This window comes from Suncus etruscus, chromosome 2 (genome assembly GCF_024139225.1).
Source record: "Suncus etruscus isolate mSunEtr1 chromosome 2, mSunEtr1.pri.cur, whole genome shotgun sequence".
Taxonomy (NCBI): Eukaryota; Metazoa; Chordata; class Mammalia; order Eulipotyphla; family Soricidae; genus Suncus; species Suncus etruscus.
In genome coordinates, this window is record NC_064849.1 from 69,813,291 (window position 1) to 69,822,725 (window position 9,435).

At 36.9% G+C, this 9,435-nt stretch overlaps 1 protein-coding gene across 1 annotated transcript; it reads right to left on the bottom strand.

Moving 5' to 3' along the window:
• Window positions 1-7,993: 7,993 nt before the first annotated feature.
• On the bottom strand, window positions 7,994-8,941 carry LOC126001764 (olfactory receptor 11H6-like). Its single transcript, XM_049768999.1, has one exon. The coding sequence runs from the start codon at window positions 8,774-8,776 to the stop codon at window positions 7,994-7,996; it is 783 nt and encodes a 260-aa protein (XP_049624956.1). The 5' UTR covers window positions 8,777-8,941.
• Between the last annotated feature and the right edge of the window lie 494 nt (window positions 8,942-9,435).

Sequence of the window (9,435 nt, forward strand, 5' to 3'; positions counted from 1 at the left end):
ATGGTTTCCCTTGTTCAGAGGTGACTGAAAAATGCCCAAACCTCTGAGGCCTGTGCCAGGTCATCATGTCAATGTTCAGGGTGTAAGGTTCCATTGCACCACAAGATTTGTGTGTTCCTATCTCTATTAGATAAGAACTTATTTGTATGTATAGCATTTTCCATTTTAATGTGCACATGCAAACAATGAATAATGCCACCTGGCGTTATCAGCGCATAAGGGGGCCGCAAGAACAAGTCCAACAATCCCCGGGACTTGGTTCAAACATAAGCATTAAACTGAGGGATTCTTTCACCAACATTCCTTATTTAACAGTTCAAAAAGAGAAAAAAAGATAAAAAGTGGGGAAAATAAACAATCTAACTTAAGACAGTGGACACAATTGTCACTGTTTAAGAAAATTTGTGTGTTCCCATCTCTATAAGATAAGAAAGTGTTTGTATATAATTTCCCATTTTAATGTGCCTATGCAAAGGAAGAACAGTATCAAATGGCGAGATTGGTGCCTATGGGGATGCTAGAACAAGTCCAACAATCCAATTGACTTGGTTCTTATATAAACATTAAATGGAGGGACACTTCTACAAACTTCCTTATTTAACAAATAACAAAGGGAAGGAAAGATAGAGAGGGACTCTTTCACCAAAATACCTTATTGAAAAATTCACAAAGAGGAGAAAAGATAAAAAGTGGGGAAAATAAACAATCTAACTTAAGACAGTGGACTCAATTGTCACTATTTATAGGAACTAATCAGAAACCTAGTATGGTAGCAACCACAGTTACACAATGAAAGAAGGAAGAGGCCAAGAGGCCACTGAGAGTAAACAAGTAAGTAAAGTGTACTGGCCTCTTCCCAGCCTGAGAGTTCATCCTCTCATTTTTATTTTGAAAATATATGGTACCCTCACCCGAACTGGTCTCTTCCCAAACTGAGAGTCCATCCTCTCATTTTATTTTAAATATATATGCCCCCGCAGGATTTTGAAATGGAGACCAATAAGAAAAAAAAATGTCACGGCGTAATGTCTCGGACATACACAAGTGCTGCATCGGCCGCCATCTACCCCATGTATCTCCTACTTAGTGTTGGGAGAGAAAGGGGGAAAGCCCGAGGACCATGATAGAGTCCACCTGGGCCGGCAACCAGGGAAGACCTGAAATAGCAGAGAAAATAGGGGAACGGCTGGAGGTCTGCCAAGCCTCCCAGCACCCCCCAAGCTAGGGAAAATGCCTTCGGTATGGGGTGTCCCCTAACCCCATACCTGGAAAGAGCTGGCCTCCAGGATCAAAGCACCAGAAGCCAGCCCGGCCCCACCCTCTGCTCCTCCTCCCTAGAGTAGGGAGGGGGAAGCCTGGAGACCCCTATTAGAGTCCACCTGGAACCCACAGCAGGCCACCCGAGGTGGCACTCAGGCCAGGCCTAGAGTCCAGGGGGAAGTAGGGGAATGGCTGAAGGCCTGCCAAGCCTCCCAGCACCCCCCACCCCAAGCTAGGGAAAATGCTTGCAGTATGGGGTGTCCCCTAACCCCATACCTGGGAAGAGCTGGTCTCCAGGATCAAAGCACCTCTGCTCCAGTATTTAATTTTATAATAAGAATAAACATCCCATCTTTTTTGGAAATTAAAGTAACTGATTGCTTTATTTAAACACCATGGTTACAAAATTGTTCATTGTTGTTTCAGTCATAGTATGTACACAACACTTCATAAGTGACCCTTCCTGCCACCAATGTCTTCCCTTTTCTCTACTCCCCCACCCAACACCCCTGTCTGTTTCTAGAGCAGGAAAATGCCTCTCTCTCTTTCTGTCTTTTTGTCTTTGTCTCTATCTCCCCTTCCTTTTTGACATGTGGTTTTCACTATTGTTATTAAGGGGCATCTTACATATCACTTTCCCTTTTTAGCACTGACTTCTTGCCCAAAGTAATCAGTTCCAACTGTCATTGTTATAGAATACCCTTCTCTACCTGCTCTCACCAATCTTTGTGGCAAGCTTCTTACCCTCGGCTGGACCTCCTGACTCATATCTATTGTCTATTGATATTATTACCATACTATCTCTTGTTTTTCTTACATCTCACGATTTATTCTATGCTATCCCTTTTCCTCTGACTCACTTCACTCAGCATAATAATCTCCATTATCTTTCATGTGTAAACAAATTTCATGGCCTCATTTTTCTTAATGATTGTATAGTATTCCATCATGTAGATATACCACAGTTTCTTTATCTACTCATTTGTTTTTAGTCACTTGGGTTGTTTCCGGATTCTGGCTATTGTAAATAGTGCTGAGGTGAACAAAGGAGTGCAGAGAGCATTTTTATGTTGTGCTTTTGTGTTCCTATGGACATAAGAGTGGCATTGATAGGTCATATGGAAGCTCAATTTCTAGTTTTTGAAAATATGTTCATATTGTTTTCCAGAAAGGCTTTTCCAGTCACACTCCCACCAGCACTGAATGAGAGTCCTTTTCCCCCTCATCTACACTAGCACTAGTTGTTCTTTTTTTTTATGCGTGCCAGTCTCTGTGGTGTGAGATGGTATCTTAATGCTCTTTTGACTTGCATCTCCTGATGATTAGTAATGTGGAGCATTTTTTCCATGTGCCTTTTGTCCATTTGTATTTCTTCTTTGAGGAAATGCCTGTTCATTTCTTCTCATTTTTTTGATGGGATGAGATGTTTTTTCTTATAAGATTCAGTCAAGTGCCTGGTTTTTCTTAGATATTAGCCCCTTATCTGATGAGTATTAGGTGAACAGTTTCTCCCATTCCATGGGTAGTTTTTGTATCCTAGTCACTATTTCCTTTGAAGTGCAGAAGCTTCTGAGTTTAATGCAGTCCCAATGATTATCTTTGCTTCCACTTGCTCGGCCAGTGGTGTTTCACCCTTGAATATGACTTTATCTTCAATATCATGGAGTGTTCTATGTTTTCCTTTATGACCTTATGGTTTCAGGTTTGATATTAAGGTCTTTAATCTATTTTTATTTGATCTTTATACATAGTCAACATCCCAATTTTAATTCTATTATGCCTTTTTATTTAAAAAAGTTTTGTCAGTTTTCCTCACAAAACAGGGGTTTCTTTCAAATACTTTGTAAGTATACTTGTCCATTATGTAAACTTGAAGTTTGATTCTCTTGTTAGAAATCAGTGGACTTTTTTAGGGGAACCTGATCTAGCCTTCTTTTGCTAAATGCTTGCACTTTGCACACATTATTTTAAAAAATATTTTGTTTATTTAAGTACCCATGCTTATAAAACTGTTCATACTTGAGTTTCAATCATAGAATGTACACCACACTTCACTGGTGCACTTTTCCTACAACCAATGTCCCCAGTTCTCCTCCTTTCCACCTACCCTGAAGCCTGTCTCTGGGGCAGGCATTTTGCTTCTATCTCTCTCCCACATAGGTCTTTCTCTCTCTTTTTCTTATATTGACACTGTGGCTTGACTATCATTAATTAAAGGAACCATATATGTTACTTTATTCCCTTTCAACACCCAATTTTTGTCAAGAGTATTAAGTTCCAACTATCATTGTCATGGAGGACTTTCTCACTCTGTGGGAAGCTTCCTACTGTGGACTGGTCCTCCTGTTCCTCATCTTTATTGCCTGTGTGTATTATTGCTATAATGCCTTTATTCTATGTCTATTCCTCTCCCTATGACTCATTTCACTCAGCAAAATAATATCCCTATCTATCCATGTATAAGCAAATTTTATGACTTCATTTTTCTTTACAACTCCATTGTGTAGATGTACCCCAGTTTCTTTAGCCTCTCGTCTGTTGTTTGGTACCTGGATTGTTTCCAGATTTTTTTTTTTTGGTTCCATGGTTATTGGAACCAAAACCAATATATTTTACTTTAAGTTAGCACTCACTTTTTCTATTTGGTCAGAGTAGAAATAAATTGAAATATGTTCGTATGCTGTATATTTTAAAGTAACATCAATATGCCATTGATATGTCAATGGCATATATAAATCAAACAAAAATTAAATTGTTATTAATACTTTGATACATTTGCCATAGTTTTCTCTTCTTAAGCTATTTCTTTTCATGATATAACCATGGCATTTTGAATCCTATTTTAGTCACTTAGTTATACCTCTTAGAATTTTAGTCAGTATTTTAGAATAGCTTTGAAAATTATTAATTTGATACAAGTAAGGCATTGTATCTCATTTATTTATCATATAGTTATTCATAGCTTATCGAATAAACATCATGTTGATGATATAAAGTTGGAGGAAAAAGTGCAATACCGAGTAATGGGAACTTCTGTTACACTCTACTTCTGTGATGAGTTTATAATTCTAGGTGCCATAAGAGGACACTTAAGAGGTCCCTGGAACAGTATGTACTGCATTGACTCAGAATCTCAGTCCTGAGTTTTAGGCAGCAAGTAGATTTTCAACACCATTTACACAAAATACAAAACATTAAAAGTTATCTGTATATATGTCTATTTTATGTACATAGTATGTACACATTATTTTTCCCTTAAGGCATTTGATGCTTGATTCATAAGATCTAAGCTTTTTTTTGTGTTGAAAACAACCTAGTGATTACTTTAGCCAGAAACATGAGACTCAGAGAATGTATTCATTATATTGACTCACTTTCTGTTCCTAAAGTAAAAATTTCCTACATCATTATTAGGAAGAATTAAAAATACTTAGGGGCCGGAGCTGTGGCACAAGCAGTAGGGCATTTGCTTTGCAATGCGCTAACCGAGGACAGACTGTGGTTTGATCCCTGGGCGTCCCATATAATCCCCCAAGTCAGGAGCGATTTCTGAGCATAGAGCCAGGAGTAGCCCCTAAGCATCATCGGGGGTGGCCCAAAAAGAAATAGAGACGTAACCTTCTTTTTCTTTTTCTCTTTTTTCTTGGTTTTTGGGCCACAACCTGTGATGCTCAGGGGTTACTTCTGGCTATGCACTCAGAAATAGATCCTGGCTTGGGAACCATATGGGATGTGGTGGGATCAAACAGGGCTCAGTACTAGGTCAGAACTAGGTCAGACGCGTGCAAGGCAAATACTGCTGCACCACCATTCTGGCCCCTATTTTTCAACAATTTCAGTGGGAAAAATTTTAGTTAAAATTAAAAATAAATTAAGCAAAACCCCAAACACATAGTATATTTATAAAAAATATCAAGAAGAAGAACGAATCACTTATAATTTTGCTGAAAGATTATAATCATGCCACATTTAATATATTTATTTCATTTCTATTTATTTTTGGTTTTGTCCCAATAGCAAGACAAGTTTGATAACAATAGTATTTTTTATTTTGGAGCAAAGAAAAATTAGACAGAATTTTATTGTTATTTTCCCAAGTCATCTTACTTTAGAACATGTTTTTTAATGGATATAGAACTAGGATAGTCTATAATTTGATTGTGTTATAGCTCATCTAACTAATCTCTGCAATCAACATTAAATATAATTTTTATATCTCTTATTTAAAAGATTTTGTTTGTATCTGCTGTTAATCAGGGCCACTTCTCACATGGAGCTTGTAGAACTGTGCATTGTCAATGGTTGACGCAGGCCTCCAATATGCAAAGTATGTTCTCTAGCATTTTGAGATATTTTCTCTGTCTTGATTTTTGATGTTATTACTATTATTTTACTTTTATTAAGTTTGTACATTTATTTGGAATAGAGATATTTTTTTACTTTTGGTTTTGGGACACACTAAGTGGTTTTCAGAGCTTATTTTTGACTTAATGTTCACAGTTCACTTTTGTTAAGGGGACTGGTTGTTTATTTGTTTTTAGTTTTTTATAATATCTTTATTTAAGTGCATGATTACAAACATGATTGTAGTTGGGTTTCAGTAATAAAAAGAGCACCCCCCTTTACCAGTGCGATATTCCCACCACCAGGAATAGAGATTCTCATAATGTAAAGCAATCATCTTACTCACTATATTCACTATACTATTTCTTAGGCTCTTTTTTTTTTTTTTTGGTTTTTTGGGCCACACCCGTTAGATGCTCAGGGGTTACTCCTGGCTACGCGTTCAGAAATTGCCCCTGGCTTGGGGGGACCATATGGGACGCCAGGGGATCGAACCGTGGTCCTTTCCTTGGCTAGCGTTTGCAAGGCAGACACCTTACCTCTAGCGCCACCTCGCCGGCCCCATTAGGCTCTTGAAAGATATATTTTTATTCCATTCAGAGAGTTGCTATCTATCTCCATTTATTCACTTGTGGTTTTACTGTTACAGGTAAATATTTGCAGTTTACTTCATATATATTTCATTCCTCTTTGGTGAATGTATTTTGTGCCGTTCATGTATCATGTACCTTATCATCTTTTTTTATATTTACTTTGCATTTGGTCACCATTTGAAAGATTCTTACAGATATTATTCAGCTTTTGAAATTATTTATTTTTTGTTCCCTTTCTCTATTGTGTATTCATACCTTTTTACCAAAAATTACTTGTATATGTGAGGGTTTATTTCAGAGCTCTTCATTAACTCTCACTCTCAATAGTGATCCATATGTCTGTTTTTATTTCAATAGCATATAGTTTGGGTTATTATTGCTTCACTGTACTTATTTTATTTTTGGGTTACTTTTCTTTTGGCTAAAACATAGCAGTGCTCAGAGTCTTCTCCTGGTTCTGCACTAGGGATCACTTGTGGTAGAATTTGGGTGACCATTTGGGTGCTGGAGATCAAACCTGGATCTGTTGCTGTTAAGGCAAATATGCTGGTCACTGTACTATTGTTTTGCTATGATTTATTATATTTAGAGCTCAGAGAACATGAATACATTTTTCTTCTTTTTTGGGGGAGAGGGTCACACCTGTTGATGCTCATGAGTTATTTCTGGCTATGCACACAGAAATTGTTCCTGGCTAAAGAGACCATATGGGACACCTGGGATTGAACCAGGTCCATCCTGGATCCACTGAATGCAGGGTAAATGCCCTATCACTGTGCTATTGCTCAGGCCCTACATATTTCTTCTTTTTAAAATTTTATTAATATTTTTTATTTAAATACCCTGTTATAAAAATGTTTATAATATAGTTTTCCCACAGATAAAGGTGTTATTGATTTAATTACAGTCATATAATGTACCATCACCAATGCACCAGCAAATTTAATTTTGTGAAAATATACATCAAATATATCCTAGTCTTTGATAAGAAATAAGGTAGAATAAATAAGTTTAAAAGTCAATTCATGGATACTCATGTATTAATTACTTATTCATTTATTTATCTTTTTGGTCACACTGGAGGCAATTAGGACTACTGAGGATTGAGCCAGGGTAGAATTATTACAAATTAATCTACCTTTATCTCCTGTAATGTTTCTTTGGTCTTGGTGCATTATGTCTCTATCCCTTTTCTTTTAGTGTTGTTTGAAGGTTAAGCTCTTTCCTTTCCCTTCTATCCTATATTTACAATGAGAAAATGTGAAAAACTTGTATGTTGCTTACTTCTTTCCACTGCCAAGTACCTCTGGTTATTCCTGTCTAAAGAAACATGTTTGAGAGAAAGTATCTGGGTTCAGAAAATGGGTAAGTTCAGGAGCAGGAGAAGACAAACAAACATACATAACTATACAAGAATGGTATATGTGTTTGACTTTATGAGAGTTAGCAATGGATGCAATATATGTCTGATTATTGTGAAACTGACTTTTAGAAACATATTTATCTAAATCTGTAAAATATACAAACTTGGCCATTTATATAGTTATTATAAGATAATATTTACTTTTTTTCCCCAAAAGTACTTGACAGCATTTTCATGTTTTCATTCAATACACACCAGAATACTAATATAATAAAACATACAAATTATATATACAAGTTTTTTTTTTTGCCTTTTATATTTACTTTATTGAAGTGCAACTCTAATCTAGGAAACACATTTACCTTTCAAATTTACTTTACACAGTTTTCTCCCTTAATTTTCTATCACTGTATATCTCACATGTAAGTGGATTCTAATTTTTGAGAGTTTTTTTTGGACCAAATCTGATAACCCTGAACATTTTTTTCAGGGCCTTCTTCATCTCCTTATTTCTGAAGCTATAGATTAATGGATTGAAAAATGGAGTCATCACAGAATAAAATAAAGTCACAATTTTCTGAATCCCAGAGGGATTGTCTGCTGTTGGGCTCACGTACATCACCATAATAGAGCCATAGAACAAGGATACTACAGCCAGATGGGAGCCACATGTGGAGAAAGCTTTACGTCGACCTTCTGCTGAAGGGACCCTTAGTACAGCTCTGATCACCAGGGTGTAGGAGCTGGTAATGAAGAGGAAGGTGGAGAAAATGAGGACAGAGTTAAAGATGGCACAGGTTATCTCAGTGGCAGGAGCTGGCACACAGGCTAACTTTATAAGGGGTCCTGGGTCACATAAAAAGTGATCAATAGTATTGGGGCCACAAAAGGGCAGTTGGGATATGAGATAAACTGGTAAGAGGAAACAGGAGAATCCAGATACCCAGCAGCAAGCTCCCATTCTGGTGCAGCGTTGAACTGTCATGATTGTGGGGTAGTGAAGGGGCTTGCATATAGCAAGATACCTGTCATAAGCCATGGCAGAAAGGAAGAAAGTCTCAGTGGTGCCCATAGAGAAGAAGAAGTAGAACTGAATAAAGCAGCCAGAGAAGGAGATTGTGTTGGTGTCAGAGAGAAAGTTGGCTAGCATGTTGGGGACAGTAGAAGTGACATACCAGATCTCTAGGAAAGAAAAATTAGCTAGCAGGATGTACATGGGGATATGGAGGTGGTGATCCCACCACACAACGCTGATAATGCACAAGTTTCCAATTAGTGTCAGGACATAGATCACCGAGAAGAATGAAAAGAGGAGAATTTGAATCTTCCAGGTACCAGGGAATCCAAGAAGAATAAATTCACTCACAGGGCCAGAGTGATTATTTTCTCCTGAATTTTTCATTTCTTTCTCTTAAACCTGAAATAACAATACATCTCTATAAATGACTGTGCAGAATCCATTAGATGTTTTCTGAATTTCTGTTCAATTTAAGTAATAGAGCAATCTGATGTCACTTAAATATTTTTAACATACTCTTCCCTGTATGATATTGAGCAGAAATAAAGAGCTCAGGGTGTTGATACATATTTTAATCCTAACAGAATCATTGTAACGTTGTCATGATCTATGTAATGCATGACTTTGTTTAGTGCTTTCAGTATTAAATAATATCTTTCTGTTACTTCTAGTAATTTAAATTTTTTTCCTTCTTCGATCATACTCAGTGTCAGCAGTATTTATGTTAACCTCTTTACAAGAATACATCCATGTGAGATAAAGTAAAATTTTATCTTCCTAGTTATAAAGTCTCTTTCATAGCCTGGATTTACCTATCATTTCTTAGTAAGCATTTTCATTTGGTATATAATGTAGCT

Coding starts and splice junctions, on each gene's coding strand:
- LOC126001764 (XM_049768999.1), bottom strand. CDS start 8,776: ATGTACATCCTGCTAGCTAATTTTTCTTTCCTAGAGATCTGGTATGTC.